This window comes from Solanum lycopersicum, chromosome 2 (assembly GCF_036512215.1).
Source record: "Solanum lycopersicum chromosome 2, SLM_r2.1".
In the NCBI taxonomy this organism is placed as follows: domain Eukaryota; kingdom Viridiplantae; phylum Streptophyta; class Magnoliopsida; order Solanales; family Solanaceae; genus Solanum; species Solanum lycopersicum.
In genome coordinates this window covers 58,437,805-58,456,495 of record NC_090801.1, presented here as the reverse complement: position 1 = coordinate 58,456,495, position 18,691 = coordinate 58,437,805, and the positions used below count along the sequence as shown (strand labels likewise).

Genomic DNA, 18,691 nt, shown 5'->3' with positions numbered 1-18,691 from the left:
AGTTCGTTTTTCTTAATCCAAAACTTGGAGTATGTGACTTCTATGCCAGTTTTTTTTTTTTTTTTTCTCTTTAGAAAATGCCAGACAAACTCTGCCATAAACAATTGCCCATATTTTAGTGCTAATCAGGATGATAACTATGGTTGTTGTGCTGTCCCTACAGCAGCAGTTTATTGACTAAAGAACAAATAATCTTGATTGGGATGCCTTTGATTTTGAACAGACATCCCCATTATTCTAATCCAATTTTAAACAGAATACATTTATTGCTCCTTTTTAATCCAACAAATGTACATCTGATTCAACTTCTTGTGGAAAATATACTCAACTACTTCTAATCATGGGGCCATGCCAAATTATCAGTATTCCACACAACAACAATCAAATTGTACCAACTTTTTTTTTTATTTCTTTTAATATCATCTTTCTCAAGTATTTCTTCTCTTCTACTCATCCTATTTTTTCCCACTGCCATCACTACTCTGTCACTTGGGTTTTCTTCTTTTTATTCTGTTTTTACTTTGCATTTTGGAAATACCCATTTGCTAGAAACAGCTTACAAAAGTAAAGGGTTTTATCTCTGGTATGCTTCCCTGTAGCCATAATTTTTGTGTACTCTGTTCTGTGTTTCAAGTTTACATTTTTATTTGTTTTTCTTAGTCTATGGTGGAAATATGTTTATGGGTGCTATTTATTTTCTCGAAATTTCATATAGAATACAGAATCTGTCTGCTTGATAGGAAAAAGCAATCAAAAGATGTCATCTTGATTGACTATTGGTTTATTCATATTGTTTTTGTGACTAAATGTGTTAGAAGATTTTAATATTTGGTAGTAGAAGTCAAATTAGGAGATGATATGGATACAATGTCTCTACTTCTATCCTTCCCACTTGTAGGATTGCACTGGATATGTTGTTGTTGGTAAATATTGAGTTTTTCTCTTGTACACCACCATAGAATAAATGGATGAATTATAGATCAGTGGTATCCATACCTAGATCATGAATAAGTAATAATTAGCTATGTGTATTTGAATTGTTTAAATTTCTCTAAGTGACTTCCTGTTGCTCTTCATTCATAATTGATTATATAGAAGACTAATTTGAAGTAAATGGTTTAGCATGTTCTTTCTTATTCTGACTAAACCAAGCAGGTTTAATGCCAGTATAATGGATATTTACAGTTATAGCGGTTTGACCGAAGCTCGTGTGCTTAGGGTGTAAACTGACGCTACATTTTGTTCATTGAACATTAGAAAGTTGTGCATGATCGGAAATTGTGATAGGTTGTCAGGGTTAATCTTTTGGATCATGCAATTATGCTTCATAATACCTAGCATAAGGGGATCCAAACTAGTTGTTGACTTGTTTATGTAAGAGCTTTATTAAGCAGTGCCTAATGTCTCAGGGGTAAAATATGTAAAATGTTAGATAATTTTCTGGTGAGGGCGGGAATTGGTTGCTTTCTAAATGATTTGTAAATGAAAATGTATATCAGTTGGAAATTCGGGGAGAACTGTTTATTTCTTTGCTCAGATGAAGTTCTTTTTTGTAATAATAAGTAATTCCTGATTTAGTCAAGCAGCTAGGCTGTGTGAACTTCTTTTAACAAGTCGTTTGAATGCGTATGTGAGTATACAGGAGTAGCTTTTTTGGAACCAGGACATCATTATTTCATTCTCATTTTCTGACTGTTTGTATTTAGTTATTCCACTTGCAGTTTAACAGTGCCTTGAGTATTAGTAAGCACTTATATCTTGTTATGGTAACATAACCAAATCTTGGCAGAGTTTATTCCAGATACTTGCCTTAGGTAGTTGCAGTTCACCTAAAGATTTCAAAGTAATGTATTCACAAATATAATGGACTGAAATGATCGCACATTGTCCTCTATAGAGTTGTAGCCAACCAAAATTTCTCACCTCCCTGCAGACCACCAGTGAGAAATGTGAAGTTAACAGGGAAAAACAATTAAGAATTTGGGGCTGCCTGTAAATTAACTCAGATACATTTAAAAGACTATCATCAAGTCTTTAAAGGAAACAGAAATTTAATTTAAATTAATTTAATCATCTGTTAGACAGTGTGAAATTTCCGACAATTAGACTTGTAGGCCATTGTCTTTTGTGTGCTTCATTCTTTATCTGTTACGTAGTGTGTTACTTCTCTCTTATTCTTTTGTATGGGTGAAAGGACTTCTTGTTGTCAATTTGATCAGTTGAAAGAACATTTTCATGGATGATGCAACCATTTGAAATATCCACTTAACATTTCACCCTCTGATGCAAATGAATTGAAGAGTTTAGCATATGTAAAATAATTTCAATCTGGATATTTTCATAACTAATACCGTTCCATGTTCCATTTGTTGTGAGCTGCAGCCGAGTAAGATATATATATATAACAAGCACCTGCAATGGGTTCTGCAGACTGGCTTAAGAATGTAATCGGTATGAGAAAAGCAAAGGATGGGAGATCGAAAAAAAATAAGGTAAGCTGTCATAGTTGTCTCATTAGTTCAAGACAGCCCATTTATTCCATATTTTTATTATAAATTTCGGAATCAGCAGTACTTTATAAGATCAATTGGATTCATATTTTTAGTTTGAAACAGGGAACATCAGCAAATAAAAAGTCTAATGGATGCAAAGGGCATAATCCCCTGCAGAAAGAGCCTTCTAAAATAACCAATATTGTCTTGATCAAGAACCAGAGGGAAATGGGAATACCTATTGAAGATAGAGCAGCTATTAAGATTCAGACAGCATTCCGCGCTTATTTGGTAAAAGCATATCATCCAACTATTATTTATAATAAGTAGCATATAGATGCTTTTGTGATTTATTCTTCTCGCCACTAGATATTTCTTGTGCGACTTTTCTTCTGATAACTTCTCTTGACACACTGATATTTCTGTTACAGAGTGATATGAACCTTCCTTTGTGTTACTGTCCCGATCATCAGACATACACTTACAAATATAGGACACTAATTAACCAATTAAAGAAGCACGTAGCATAATATCATTTTTATGTATCTGAAACATCCTAATTGTTCAATGCTCACTACCTTTTGTTATTACTCTTACAGAAGATTATAAGTAACATATTTCCCATCAAATCATTTGTATCATGCTATAAAGTAGAATCACAGTCTCTCTGAAAGAGGAGAGGTAACGTATCAAGCATAATGGTTTCGGTATCTTTTCTGTAATGCCACTGGACTTGTTTGATCACTCCTAAATCCTTGAATATTACTTGAAATAAAATATTTTATATCCTTCCAGTGTGACTTATTGTTTATTTAGTGCAAAGCGAACCAATGATGTCAGATGAGCATTTCTATAACCTCAAAATATGCAGTTTGAGAGACCTATTAGGATGGAATTGCTACGTAAAAAACTGATGTATATGTTTGAATTCTTTTCTCTAAATGTAAAGGTCTATGTCGAACTTTTAGACCAAAGATCCATTTAGTCAGCTGATAAATTATACTCCCTCAGTTTCGCTTTGTTTGACATAGTTCGGCTTGGCACAAAGTTTTCTATATAAATCCTCAATAACCATGTTACTCCATTTAAACTCATCTCACGCCAATATTATTTTTCAAACCTTCGAAACCAAAAGAAACCAATTCTGATTAATCAGGAAACCTCTACTTCACTGATGTAATATTGAAAACTTCTGAATGATCATGGTAAGGAAGTTGTTAAAATAATCATGTGCAGAATTGATGCTCAGGTGCTGTTGTTCCAGGTTACTCATTTTCTCTTATCTTACAAGACAATATTGGTTTTACTATTGTCTGAATCACCCAAAGGAAGTGCTTCAACTCTTGTTTTTAGATTGATAGAATTTTCTCCATTTGCAGGCTAGAAAAACTTTACGTCGATTAAAAGGACATACAAGGTTACAATCCCTGACACAACGTCCTTCAGTGAAAAAACAAGCTTCATCAGCTTTGAACTATATCTGTTCATGGAACACCATGCAAAATGAGATAAGAGCTCGTCGTGTCCACATGGTAATGGAAGGGCATCTTAAGAGGAAGAAGCACGAGAATCAATTGAAGCTAGAGACAAAGCTTCAAAACATAGAGGTTAGTTGGTGACATTTTTATGCCCATTAATTGTTATCCTACTAGCTTTTCTCCAGAGCCTTTGAAGCTTTTAAATCAGTATTTGCTTTCTCTTTCTGCTATCAATAGATTTTCTTGCCTGGATCATTCAACTAAATTATCATTTCTGTTAACCCTATGTAAATGATCCATTAGAGAAGATCCTCTTTGGTGGCAAGATAAATAAAAATAAGTTTCTACTATTAGAAGGAATGTGTGGAAATCCGTTAATAGAATTCAGATATCCAAACTCACTGAGTCAAAACGAAAGCTCCAGTTTGCTGCATTTTCTTCCATAGGATTATAATTCATGATGCTAAACCCTCGTAAGCTTATGCCTTTGATTTTACAGAAATTAAGCTATAAACTTCTCGAGCAAGAACTTTTCAACAAACTCTCTGCTTTAACTGCATTTTGTTTATCTTTTTTGTATTCCAATCAGAGGAGCTCATGACAGTTTCTATGTCTTATGATGCCTTCTCACTTGACAAAGATTACGAATTATGCTCTATTTGGGACTAAGGCGTAGTAGTTGTTCTCTCGAGCAAAAAGTATAAACTAGAAGCCAAACTAAATACTTGCACAAACCCATATTTATATTGCTTTCTCTAGTTGTGTTTGACATATCTTGTCCATGGTGCAATTTCGTATCCTACCTAGCTATATTATTTCTTGCTAACATTAGTGAACGGCTGACAGATAGAATGGAGTGGTGGCCCCGAAACAATGGAAGTTATTCTAGCAAGGATTCACCAGAGAGAAGAAGCAGCTGTTAAACGCGAACGAGCTATGGCCTATGCATTTTCTCATCAGGTATATTAAACTGGATGACAATCTTCAGCTTGTTTATACTGCCATTACAGAACAGGAATTCCTACTGAAATAATATGATGTTACAGTGGAGGGCCAATTCCAACCCAGTATTTGGTTCTGGAAATAATGAAATGAACAAAGCTAATTGGGGCTGGAGCTGGAAGGATCGGTGGGTTGCTGCTCGACCATGGGAAAGCCGAGCTCTTGTTCATGCAAGTCCAAAGAAAGTCAACGACAAAGCAAACAAGAACACTAAAAGTACTACAAGCCCGATAAAGAAAACACCAGTTTCTGTTATATTAACTTCTCTCAATGGGAAAGGCACTATAAAGGCTAAAAAGTCCAATGAAGTAGCTGCACAAAAAGTGATGAGCAACGAAGTTAAGGAGACCAGCAGTGAAAAACAATAGATGGTAATCGAAGCTTACTGAAAATACGAAGCCTAGACATTTCGGGTTATGCATTTTGCTGGTGATGAAGGTGAAAAAAAACTTGTAAGTTATAATCACTGGACTGAGAGTTTGTCATTGTGTTCTTTATATTTCCAAATTCTTCTCTTCATATGTTTATCTGAGATGATAAGTTATTCATAGGTTAACATGTGTGTAGATATCACGTCTCATTCAAGAGAATTTATATTATAGCTTGGCGTGCTCAGAAAATTCTGTTCCTTTTATCTATTTATCGTTTAATTTAATGAGTAGCATATAGCAAAAAACTCTGCATCTAATTTGCAGTCCGGAGCCAAAAAGGCCACTTTTTTTTTTTTGTATACAATGTCTGTCGTGTCTATTTTGATGTCGGGCTCTCTATTTTGCGTAGTTGAAGCAACAGTTTTTCACTTTATGAACATTAAATACATGTGAAAGATGATGAAAAAGTAATGGGCCGTATCTTACAAATACTTGAAAATTCAAAAGAAAATGCATGCCTAAAAAGATAAAATGAAGCAACTGAAATACGGCGTGGGTTCTGAATTCTGTTTCTAATTCATCTAGTTAACCTTTATATGCATGCCTAAAAAGATACTATGAAGCAACTTAACTATGAGAATTAATTATTTGCCTTGTTTCCTTTTATTTTCCGTCTTTTTTTGCCTAATAGCAATTATCTCCGCTATATATGAAATATATACTATATTGTTTGGCCTAAAGTTAATGTAGAGAAAGTTATTATATATATATATATATTACTGATGATTATTTATGAACTAAATCAAACAAATTTAATTTAACAGTGAAAAATTAGTATTAACCAAAATTAAGCGATAAGTGTGTAGGGGTGCTCATGGGTTGATTCGAATCAATTATTGGTCAAAATTAAAATCAAATCAACTTGATCGATTTTATAATTAACAAAACCAAATATTATATAGATATATCGTTTTGGTGGTTATTGACTTTAGTTCGGTTATTCGGTTTTAACCATAAACAAAAATAAAAGAAACAATTCATTCTAAATGTAAAAAAAGTGACAAGATTCCAGTCCAAACAAAACAAAGTTAGAATGACTGAAATTACTCAACTTTCGATCACTGAATTTATCATGAATAAAGCTTTAAAATCAAACAAAGAGACATTAACATTTTCAGTCCAATAAAGAATTGTCATAGATACTCATATACATGAAACCAATAAAATAAATGTTTTCACATTTCATGTTTTTGCTTTCTACAAGCAAGTCATAAAGAAATTTTGATGAAAATATAAATAAGACCTTTAAAATTGTTTATAAAATAATATATTAAATATTTATAATAAAATATATGTATTTTATTTTATCAATTCGGTTCGATTATTTTTTTGATCTTTTCGAATAAAACTATAATCAATTCAAATATTATCAATTTTCAAAAATCTAAAATCAAATCAGACTAAATCCAAATAAAATTGGTTTATTTTTATCAGTTTAGTTTAATTTTTTTTATTTGAATTGATTTTTATCCAAATCGTGAACACCCTTGTATTAAACATTATCTTAGTATTTATTGATTTGACCATTTTGAGACATAGATGCATATAGATCACGTGGTGGAGGGGAAAAAGTAGATAAAAATAACTAAGTATACTCCTTAATAAAAGGAATAGGGGCAATAATATTAGACGTAACAGTAGCTATATAAAATATCTTAATGAATGTTCAACTAATTGAAGTCAATTATGCAGCTTTTCTTTTAGTTTTATTTAGACCCTTTTCAGCTTATAGGCTGACTATAGTTATTTATTGGCCGTAACAAAGGAATTATTTAGGAAATCATGGATTAGATTAGAGAAAACTAAATCTATAAAAGCGTAATTTGTCACTAATTAAGCTAAGTATTATTTTTATATGATGATTACGGATTAATTGAAGTACCGACAATTTAGATAATTTCTTATTTCTTCTCATAGGGAAAACTCATTTTATTTTCAAAGCCTCCAAATTAGTACTTCTTTGTATTCCTATGAAACGTGAGTACCACCAGGGGCGGAGCCACCTTGCTTAAGGAGTATCGAACCAAATACCAATGCACATTTATTGAAAAATTTTATATATATATAAAGGTTAAATTTTAATTTAATAAAGATTTATATAAGTATTAACACCTAATAATACAAGTTGAAAGTTTTGTTTAATGGTAAAGAGATTGTAATAAATTTTTAAGGTTGCGTATTTTAGCTCTACTAGCCTTATAATTATTATTTTTAAACTAACTCAAAGAGACAAAACTCGTCCAAATCTTATATGGAATGCACTCATTTCATTAAGTGTCTTTTTATCATTCTTTAACAATTTTGCATGTTAGTATCACAAATAAATTTTTCAAACAATTTTTTTATATATCAAGTTAATCAACCAACATAACAAGGGGTTAGTGGTACCCTATTCAATCATTTCCTTTACAAAAATACATTGGTTATCAATCATTATACATACAAGCTATATACATAAGATTAGGCCTCAACTTAAAATGCGTTTCGATTTCTGATAATCACAAAATTAATAGTTATTTTATTATCTTATAAAAACACATATATTTTTGCTTTCAATTATCTTCAATAAATAAAATAACTATTTCAAAATAATACCTATTATTTGAGTGACTATTTTAAAAAAAAAACTCTTTAAAATGGAAAAAACCAAAAAAAAAAAAAAGGAAAAGGAGAAAAAGGTATTCATCACATGGTAGAGTAGTGAATGATAAAATTAGAGCATGAAAAGGGAGGATCTGAAGGGATTCACGTGATATAATATATAGTACTACAGTTGGTAAGAAAAGACCATGCACATGCACGCATGCAATTTGTTATCGCTCCTTAAGCCCAGGAGGGCCCTCAAATTAAACGGGTCGACCACCTGTTTTCTTCGTTTTAAAAATAATGATCTACTTTAATTTAATATAAAATTTATAAAAAAAAATATAAAGATTTTTTAATTTTATAAAAATTATAGTTCTAAATTAAAATTATGTCAAATTTATTAAAATATTTTTTAATCTTATAATTTTGAACATATAAAAATAATTGTGATTCTAAATTAAAATTATATGAAACATAAGGATTTAAAATAAAAAAACAAACTAAAGAGAAAGTACAATCTAATTTGGGATATTTTATAAAGTAAAGCCATAGAGCAGTATACCACAACAGAACCATTGTACAAATTGAATTGAAGCAAATAGGCCCATAGTACTTGCGTATTTTTCTAATAAGTTAAAAGTATGCTACACATATAAATAAAAGAAAATTATCACACACAAGAAGAAACTTTATGTAGAGTAATAAAGGGTACCAAAAAAATTACTTTATATCGTAGGTTTAATTTCTAATTGTAATATTATTCCACTCAAAAAGAAAAATTCTGACTCTACCACGACATGCAAAACATCAAGAAATAAAGCAGGGATAGAGGGTCACATTCATTTTCAAAATTTCAATTCAGTAACCTACTCTCATGGATTTACTACTGTAAAGATGGATGCTTTAATCTTGGTAATTAATTAATTTCGGTCAAGTATTTTCTGGCGATCGAGCAGGTTAATAAAGTAAGTAAACAACAGTAGTAATAACTTTTTGTACGGAGGGGCTGTATGAATGTCATAAGAAAAAGGGAGATCGATGTGAATCTCAAAGAGTAAAATGAGTTGGTTTTTTACCTTGTTGGGACATTGGCCATCAATTATTTAGGCCGGGAGAAATTCTGCTGGGAGCATGCAATTTCGAATGGATTTTGCGGAACGTAAATTAAACTGAACAACTATCACATATAGCAAACATAAAAGCATATTTGTATGCTATAAATTTTGCATTATTACTCCATAACAAACATAAATATGTATATTTACATATATAAAAAAACAGTTGTATAATTCGCTATACATATACAAAGAAACCAATAGTAAATTCGCTATACATATAAGAAGAAAGCAGTTGTATACAAATCAATTGTATAATTTGTGTATGTATAAAACGAGAAAGAGAGAAAGACAAAAGAAAATTGGACAGCGGAATATTTGTATTGTATAATTATAAGTGTATAGGACGAAAATATATGTATTTGCATGTGTATACAATTTTCTCTCGCTTTATACAAACAGGAACACAATTTATACATTTCGTTTCTGTTTGTATAAGCGATAAAGGCGAGATTAGAAAGCGATATCTGGGTGAGGGGATAAAAATATATGTATATATACAATTATGTCTCGATTTGTACAAATACAAAAGCATTTTATACATTTGTGAGCGAGCGAGCGAAAGTTTAAGGGAGAGAGACCGGCAAATAATATGCTACAGAGTACAATTAAATCAAAATGTGATTATAACATTTAATTCGATTTATTAGTTTGTCATTTGGAGATGAAAAAAAAGTAGGCACAAGACAGGAAATTAAAAAATAGGTATAGTTGTATACTTGTTAATTAACTCTATTTATATATGCTTTATTTTTTTACATATGTAAGTTCTAGACACCATGAGTTCTAATGAACATGAATGTTAGAACGATAATCATATGAAAATCGACACATTATAGTGATATTTCACACGATATAAATAGCCCAATAGGGAATGTTGTAAATGATGAAGGGTAAATAATAGTGAATGTTTTTAACTAAAAGTGCAACCTTGTTGTAAATGATGAAGGGTAAATAATAGTGAATGTTTTTAACTAAAAGTGCAACCTTTATATACAAAAAGATAAACATTACTTTAGTCTTTACCCCATTAATTTTAAACTCTTTTAAGTTAAAGTCATTTGTTTAATTATGAGTGAGGAATGTACCAAATGTACTAGTGTTATTTTTATTTATTTTTTTCCTCTAGGGCCCAGATGCATGAAGGTAAAATGGTCTCTCTTCATTTTCATTTGCTCAATATTTTTGTTGTTATGTATAATTTTATCTCCATAAATGATGGTGACATAAATTTAACCAAACTGGGGCACACACCTGAAAGTCTTATATGCTCTACTATACTTGTGTGTTTGTACTTGCTTTTGCTCACATTCTTTACAAAAAATTTTGATTCCCACCCGAATTCTGGTACCTACTTTGGACTCTACTAAATCCAATTCGCATCGAAAGCCTGTTAAATTTCCATGATATTTTGCATCAATCCTTTTGGACTTACTACTTAGTAGTTACAACTTACAACCTTACAATTAGCTTATGTAAAGCTAAAATTTAAGGGCCCAAAGTGGCAGTGACTTTATTATTAAAGCTGTCATTGCCATTGCCATTTGCAAAGTTTCCAAACACTAAAAAGATAAAAGGTGGAAGAGAGAATAGATTACTTCCAATCTGAATCCTCCAATGAATCATCAGTTTCAAGTATCAGATGAAGAAGATGGATCAGAAGAAGAAGAGGAGGAGGAAGAGGAAGTTTTTCAAGAAAATGACATTGGAAACCTTCAAAGTCACTACCAAAACCAGCAGATGCCACAGTCACTCTGCAAAAAGCCAGAAAAATGGGCTAATTTCACAGTAAGTGAACAAGAATTGAACAAAGGGACAAGAAGAATGAAGCCAAAGAGAGCTAAAACAGATGTTATAGAAGGCCATGGAGGCCGAATTATTCGAGCCACGGGAAGGAAAGACAGACACAGTAAGGTTTCAACTGCAAAAGGTCCGAAGGATCGACGAGTTAGGCTTTCACCAAACACTGCAATTCAGTTCTATGATGTGCAAGATAGGCTTGGGTATGACCGTCCAAGTAAGGCTATTGATTGGCTGATTAAAGAAGCTAAAGCTGCAATTGATGCTCTTGGTGAGTTCCCTAATAATTTTCACTCTACTAAACTAAATCCCCAAAAAATGCAATATTCATTTGATCAAGAACAGAGTCCAGAATTTAGCCAAGAAAACAGAGGTGTTCCCAATTCTGAATGTGGAGTTCAAGACAACCAGCAAGAGGTGAATTATGACATCCCAAACTTGTTTTCATCATCTGATGGTTTCAAGATTCCATTTTTAAGTGATCTCCAGAGCCACCCACATGGGCATTTTCTCAATTTCCAGTCTTTACAAGATGACACAGTCCTATCCTCTGGTAATCATCATCAAGGCAGGTTCTTCACCACCACTTCAGTTAATCATTTCCCATCAGTTTTAAGTCAAAACCAGGTGTTTTCTCACAGGGAACCCCTTCAGTCCAGTTTCTTCCCTCTAATGAGTGATCCATTAAGCACACAACTTGAGACCCTTTCATATGGATTTTCCAATGATGGTTTCTCAGGAATAATTTCTAGTGCTTCAAGAATTCAAGGGGAAGAGGAGCAGGCTACATTTTTTACTGCTTCTTGACCCACTGCCTCTGGATTATCAATATTCAAAGCTAGCATTTCTTTTCATAATCTTCTTCACTTCTCTCAGAAGCTGAAACCTATGTTGAGTGGATGTAATGTAGAATTTCTGAGGTTACTATTTTTAAGCTTCTGTCAAATTATCATTCTTGTAATTTTGCCTTAATTGGATGATCAGCTCTTCATCAAAAAGTTATATTATTGCGATTAAGATTAGGACGATAACCTTGATAACTTATCTCATATATACTATGAGATAAGTAATCGACCTGATTAATACTTCCAACCAAATATAATATAGTATAAATTTAGTCTCAAATTTTAAATCGGTATAACCCACCTAATCCCACCAACCAAACGACTAGATGAATAGTTTAGATAGAGCTAAGGGCAAGAGGAAGAAGATACTTTGAATTAATGAAAGAAAGACCAAGATGCGAATTACGAAAAATATGTCATGTATATTTGGTGTTGTAGCTATCAAAGAATCAAATTAAAGGGATATAAGAAAGTTGGGTTTTTCTCAAAGATTTGGCTATTTTCAGTTAGCACACAGGATCTAGAAGCAGTGATTGTAACTTAGGTACATCATCAGTGTCGTATTCATAAAAGTCTAGATTGTTAATGCTACTCTACTGATACTTTGTCAGTTCTATTGGCAGCAAACGCATTCAATTAAAAGCATCTCACAGTACTGCCCTCCTACTCATCTGTTTCAATCAAATTTGTGTTATTATTTGGATGCATTCAATTCCCAATTGTCAGCCTCATTTAGATGCCAATTCTTATACAAGTCCCTTTCATAAAACCTAATTAGTACATTCACTTGTTCCAATTTTAGATTCGAGTTGTAAAAGGAACAAAAAGTCGAAGCTCTTTAGAGGTGTTTTCCATATGGCATTGGAAACATAATTAGGGAAATATAACAGCATAAAGTGAGGAAGTCATTCTAGATGGTCAAAGACTCATATGTCGTCATTAATTATTGTTCATACTATATAACTAATAGATTTAAGTTATATGCATTAACAACCATTAGCAATGCAACAGTGTCAGCAGGTTTAATCTATGTTCGATTAACTTGTGACATATATAGTGACCCTGTGGGGTTTCATTGTGCCTTTCCATTCAGCAATCATGGCTGATAGAAAAGAAACTTTTCATTCATGTGGCCACGTGAGAAATGAAAAGTGATCAACAATATTATTATTGATAATAGAGACGTGTGGTACATTTCATGGACGATGATTCTTCTAAGTTATAGAATACAAAAGCAGGACATAACTATTAACTAAGGAAAAACATTCAAATTCTTAAGCCTTTTCCTGGTATCTTATTTTGGAGAACGATAGATCGCTACTGAGGATTAGGAGGACGGCTATTAGCTGCAGAAACACGCGATCCCCATTCCAAAAGCTCTTTGCTAGTATCATCCTTGTGCACAAAGACTTCAATGAAACACAAGGAGTCCTTGTGTGTGCTTGTCGCTGTTGCTATAGCCTCAGTTAGGTCCTCCTCCGTCTTTACCTGCAAGGATATATCTCATAAATTTCTGTATAGGTGCATGTAATTGAACAGTGGGAGAAAATGTTACACTATGTCCTAAATACTGACCTTTGCAGTCCAACATTTGCCTTCGCCATTATGGATAGCATTCACAAGACCAGTGTAGTCCCAATTCTTAATCACGTTATATGGGCCATCATGAATCTCTACTTCAATGGTATAACCTCCGTTGTTGATGAGAAATATAATATTCTTTTGTGCACATCTTATCATGGTTGATATATCCTGAGCAGTAACCTATGTTGCCAAAAAGAGTTTTAGCTTTATCAATTATGTTTCTCATAATTCACTTTAAGAAAAACTAGTATGCTAATGAGTCTTGAACAGCAAAAAATGATGACAGTTGAGAGTATGATCATAAGTTCACAACCAATATGAGCAACCGACCTGGAAGCTTCCATCCCCGATGCAGGCAATGATACGTTTATCTTTAGCAGCCTGAGCATAACCGAGAGTAGCACCGACTGACCAGCCAATGGATCCATACTGCATCTGGAATTCAAACCTGCAAGTATTTGAATAGAACTTCATCTTAATATAGCTACAATCAGACTTCATGAACTGTTATTGAGAATGATATGTTGTCAAGTTGTGTTGTTCTTCCATTAATACTTTTGATTCTACTCCTCATAAGCAGGGTTTAGAATAAAGTTAGAGTCAAGCTTACCCGCAATTTTCTGGAAGATTTAGCTTCTGACAATTGAACCATGAGTCCCCGGTCTCAGCAATCACTGCAGTGTTACCGCTTAGCATTTCCTGTGAAGGATAAAGCAAAGTGAACAAATTAAAATTTCCAGGGACTGTAAGAATTCCTCTTTTTATTCTGTTGTATCAAGTGTCATGTAATTCTCAATTCTTTCTTACAATGTGTTCTGTGTTAATCACAACTCATATTTACCTGAATGTGCTTGAAGAGTATATTGACTCGAAGAAGTTCATCCTTCTCGCGTTTCAAGGCAACACCCGGAGGGACATAAATACGATGGTGATTTTCCAAAGCAGTGGAATTCTTCTTCAGCTTTTTGGCCAATGCACTTAAGAAATCAGTCATGAAAACCCAACCAAAGGAGGGGCCATTTCCAATAGTCACACGATGAGGTTCAACAACAATCAACTTCTCCTTTTTAATCAGCAATGAGTATCCAACAGAGCTGTAGTCATTGAATATGGGGCCGACAAAGACATAAGCATCCGCTGATTCAATAATCTCCCCACAAAAACTCGAACTCACTGCTCCCCAGTATGTCCCAATGAAACTAGGGTGGTGCTCTGGCACCAGTCCCTTACCAGATGGCATTACTGCCAACGGATAGCCACATGCATCAGCAAGTTCCACAAAGGCCTTTTGTGCTTTTCCCACTCTTACTTTGGGACCTCCCACAATAACTGGTTTCACAGACTTGTTCAAGAACTCTGCTGCTGCTTCAACAGCTGCTTCTAATCCTAGTTGATTGCTGACCCTGTAATTTGCAAATGTATTTCCCTATAAGATAAAATCCTAATGTACCATATATCCTTCCACTAAAATGGTTAAAAGAATCACGGTGGATTCGGGAAACGGAAAATATATGTAAATATACGAACAGGGAAGAACATACTTTGGAGCAAGATAGAATGGAACAGGTTCTCTAGCAAATGTTGGGTGAGCAATCCCAGGCAAATTACAACCTATGCTAATGTAAACTGGCTTGCTCTCCTTTAGAGCAGTTGAAATTGCAGTATCAATCAATTCATGTGCATCATCCAAGTTATTCACCACTGCCTGTTACATTATACCAACTTGATCACTTTCATTGAACATCTCCAAATAACACATACAATTTAGTCCAGCGCAATTACCTAAATCAATGTGGAAGAACTAAACTAGTAGTTATTCTCTAATCAAGAATTACACACATAATATATGTAATGAATGAAGTAAGATCAATTGTTGCAGAATTGCAGCACAAAGATACAGTAGTAAAACGAGCAAATACAGGAAATACCTGAGAACAAGTAACAGTTTGAAAGCATCTAAGTTCCTGGCTAAAATCTGGTAGGCCAATAGTATGATGCAAAATTCTGTTCGTACCATAGTCATTCGAATTCGGTCCACCAACAATACAAATCACAGGCAAATTCTCACTGTATGCCCCAGCAATAGCATTAAGCACACTTAGTCCCCCTACAGTGAACGTCACTACACATGCCCCCACCCCTTTCGCACGTGCGTACCCGTCGGCGGCGTACCCAGCGTTTAGTTCGTTACAGCAGCCGATCAAATTTAGCTCCGGCTCGGCAATCAGATGATCGAGCAACGTCAAGTTGAAGTCGCCGGGAACCGAAAACACATCCTTCACACCGATTTGTACTAGCCGACGAGCCAAGTGCCGACCCAGAGTTCCAGCTCCACACGGAGAGCTCGCTGGAACTGAAGCTGACTGAGCCGTGGAACCGATGGCATTGTTACCTTCCATTTCTGAATAATTTTGTCTTTTGGTGATTTTGTAGCAGAAAATTGATTTAGAATTATGAGTTTTGAAGATGATTGTGAATTGTGATTAAGGGTGTTTATATATAGTTGATGAGTTGTTTATGATCATCAGGGTAATGGTTTTGAAGACAGTGGGCAAGAGAAAAACTGCTAACTGTACAGTGTACACTTCCACTGAAAAAATTGTATAGTGAGGTTTTTATTATTATTTAGAATAAAAAATTACTACGGTATTGATGGATTGTTTAAACGATTCTCTTTTTTCTTTTTTCGGGTATACGTATTTTGATCGAATAAAATAAACTATTTATATTTCTTTGGGTTTGAATATAGCAAGACCGCTGGCTTTACTAAACAGAGGCGGTCTTGGTTTTAATAATATAAAACAAGTGCTTAATTATTCAACTTGGGCGACTTGTTGAATGTTTGTTACGGGGCTTTGAACCATGCCTCAATTACAACAGGCTATTCATTTGAAGTCAGATCGTGTTTACATTAAAATTTAATTTTTGATTTGTTTTTATTATAGCTTAAAATTTAATATTTTTAAACTTTTTTTTTTAAATTATCGAGCACTTTAAAAGTGTTTAAAAGTGATTGTTGACTTTAAAACACTAAAAATAAATCAATTCAAATAGGCTAAAAAAATGAAGGAAAAAATAAACAATTTTGGCTCTTGACAGGCCTTTGCGTGTATATTTTACACTAGTCCTGAACACGTGCTTTGCACGTGAGACCCACAAAAATATAATATGTTGTAGAAGGTATATTAAAATCACATTGTGATGAATTTCAAAAATCATTTAACGAAAAAAATGTATAAATGAAATAAATGAACAATCAACCTTTATAAATGACTTTTTTGTCGTAAAATGTAAATGTCAAATAATTAGATATTTCGGTAACCTGTCAAATTTGGAACAACGAAATTTAATGTGATAAATAATTTACCTTTTTATGTTATTAGGTCGAAACCTACAATATATTAGTTTGTTACTTCTCTATAAGAAAGGGACAATACAACCATTACATACCTTCTCAATTTATACCAAAGTTTGAATTAACCTATATACTTGTAACAAGTGTATAAGTTGTTTTCATATTGCATTCACATGACATAGTATGTTTATTGTTCTTTGTAGCATGAACAAAAATTTCAATAATTTGATCATGGTTATTTTTCATACTTCTTATCATTCTTTAATTTTTTTTATCCTTTTTTTTATTACTTTATTATTGTTTTCTCTAACATTACTATTTTGTATCCTTCGACTTAATTCTTGTCTTCCCCTTTCGTTTATATATGTTCCATCCATTTTGTTTTTGTTGTTTTATTTTTTACATCTACATTGTCATTCATAATAAATAAATAAAAGGATTATCTACGAACACAAAATAATTAAAAGTGAATTCTCTTTCACTTTTGATTGTAATTTATGAATGTGTAAAATTTATTTTAAAGAATTTAAAATTCTTTTATATAAATTCATGAAATGATATAAAATAATGAGATAATTTAACCTACATGTTTCAAATCATGATTCATAAGTAAACATGCATACACATTTCAAGATGATGAATACATTCGAAAATGCTTATAAATATGAAATATTTATTTAAGAAAATAGAAGCAATATATTATTTGTTTGATTTAACTTACCGATAAAAGAGAGAATGGAAAAATAATTCTTGAGTGGTTTGTCTCCATCTTTGCATTCACTGATTCACAAGTTATGCTTATCAAATAATCCATAAACATCTCATATATATAATTGTTAACAATTACATTGAAGTGGACAATAATAATGTGAAATAAGTGTTATCAAGATAATTCTTCAGTTCTAAAATGTTTGGACTTCCGCTAAATAACTTTCTATCTTCCACTATCTTTAGTACATAATATAATGCACAGTCGAATACCTTAAAACTGCTCCTATTTATATCTAGTTTTGTATATAGTTATTAGAATATATTTTTTATTTTGTACATAAAAAAAGAATATTTAAATGAAGGACAAAATGGTAAATCAACTTTGAGAATGTGAAATAAGTGTCATCAAGATAATTCTTCAGTTCTAAAATGCTTGGACTTTCGCTAAATAACTTTCTATATTCCACTATCTTTAAGGGGTCGTTTGGTACAGAAATGAATAATGCAGGGATTAGTAATGCAGGGATTAACAATGCAGGAATTAACAATGCAGGGATTAGTAATGCAGAGATTATTTTTATCACGTGTTTGGTTCATTGTTTCTTATAATTTTGTGTGTGGTCTAAATGTTTTTTTAAAAAAAAACTTTCCAATTATACCCTAGAGTTATTATGAGATTTTGTATTTCATGTAATTGAGTCAAAGTAGATAATTAACGGAGAATATTATTTTTTATAACATTTTTAACTAGTTAGGAGAATAAAATTTTTATTGTCATGTTCACTATTTTCTCACATAAATTATTTGAGAGTAAATAATTGTCATCTTAATAAATTAGAGTTAATAACTCAAAAGGTCACACAACTATAATGATTATAAAGAAAATTTATTGAATTTTGTTTTGTATCAATAAATTTTAAAAAACTCTTTATCATAAAATAAAATAAAAAATATAAAATAAATATAGAAAAATAAATTAAACTATTTTTATACTCGAGATGAGTGTGTGTGTGTATATATATATGTTTAATGAACTTTCATTAAGAGACAATATTTTACTTATGAATTGTTTTTAAATTCATACATCAACATTAACATATTAGTCGGATTATAATATTTTATATTAATAATAAATAGATTAAGTAATTCAATTTTTGAAATAAAAAATTATATCTAAATAATAAAAGTTGTAAGCTAATTTATTTAAATAACTTTATTAGTATAAAATATAAAATATAAAATCAAAAAAATAAATTAAATATTAAAAGGATTTGAGGGGTATTTTTGTCTTT

At 32.2% G+C, this 18,691-nt stretch overlaps 3 protein-coding genes across 3 annotated transcripts; 2 read left to right on the top strand and 1 right to left on the bottom strand.

Annotated features, from left to right (window-relative positions):
- Nucleotides 1-311: 311 nt before the first annotated feature.
- On the top strand, nt 312-5,592 carry LOC101246204 (SUN family protein SUN5). The gene is made up of 6 exons (XM_004232903.5): nt 312-583; nt 2,383-2,492; nt 2,616-2,783; nt 3,872-4,099; nt 4,817-4,930; nt 5,017-5,592. Exons 2-6 carry the CDS (start codon nt 2,418-2,420, stop codon nt 5,338-5,340), a joined length of 909 nt encoding a protein of 302 aa, XP_004232951.1. The 5' UTR covers nt 312-583; nt 2,383-2,417; the 3' UTR covers nt 5,341-5,592.
- Nucleotides 5,593-10,652: 5,060 nt separating this feature from the next.
- Nucleotides 10,653-11,902, top strand: TCP1 (TCP transcription factor 1). Its single transcript, NM_001246854.2, is given in 1 exon segment — nt 10,653-11,902. A coding segment is annotated over 1 exon segment (990 nt). The 5' UTR covers nt 10,653-10,721; the 3' UTR covers nt 11,712-11,902.
- Nucleotides 11,903-12,901: 999 nt separating this feature from the next.
- Nucleotides 12,902-16,029, bottom strand: LOC101246495 (pyruvate decarboxylase 1). The gene is made up of 7 exons (XM_004232904.5): nt 15,262-16,029; nt 14,875-15,038; nt 14,175-14,736; nt 13,944-14,032; nt 13,664-13,781; nt 13,325-13,513; nt 12,902-13,237 (listed from the first exon to the last, which is right to left on the bottom strand). Exons 1-7 carry the CDS (start codon nt 15,730-15,732, stop codon nt 13,067-13,069), a joined length of 1,764 nt encoding a protein of 587 aa, XP_004232952.1. The 5' UTR covers nt 15,733-16,029; the 3' UTR covers nt 12,902-13,066.
- Nucleotides 16,030-18,691: the final 2,662 nt, after the last annotated feature.

Bases quoted from the DNA above. Each gene is read 5' to 3' on its own strand.
- LOC101246495 (XM_004232904.5), bottom strand. From the start codon at position 15,732: ATGGAAGGTAACAATGCCATCGGTTCCACGGCTCAGTCAGCTTCAGTT. The intron at 15,039-15,261 runs GTATTTCCTGTA...ATAATGTAACAG, and splicing joins AAACTGTTACTTGTTCTCAG to GCAGTGGTGAATAACTTGGA. The intron at 13,514-13,663 runs GTCGGTTGCTCA...TTGGCAACATAG, and splicing joins TCGGGGATGGAAGCTTCCAG to GTTACTGCTCAGGATATATC.
- LOC101246204 (XM_004232903.5), top strand. From the start codon at position 2,418: ATGGGTTCTGCAGACTGGCTTAAGAATGTAATCGGTATGAGAAAAGCA. The intron at 2,784-3,871 runs GTAAAAGCATAT...CTCCATTTGCAG, and splicing joins CAGCATTCCGCGCTTATTTG to GCTAGAAAAACTTTACGTCG. The intron at 4,100-4,816 runs GTTAGTTGGTGA...AACGGCTGACAG, and splicing joins CAAAGCTTCAAAACATAGAG to ATAGAATGGAGTGGTGGCCC.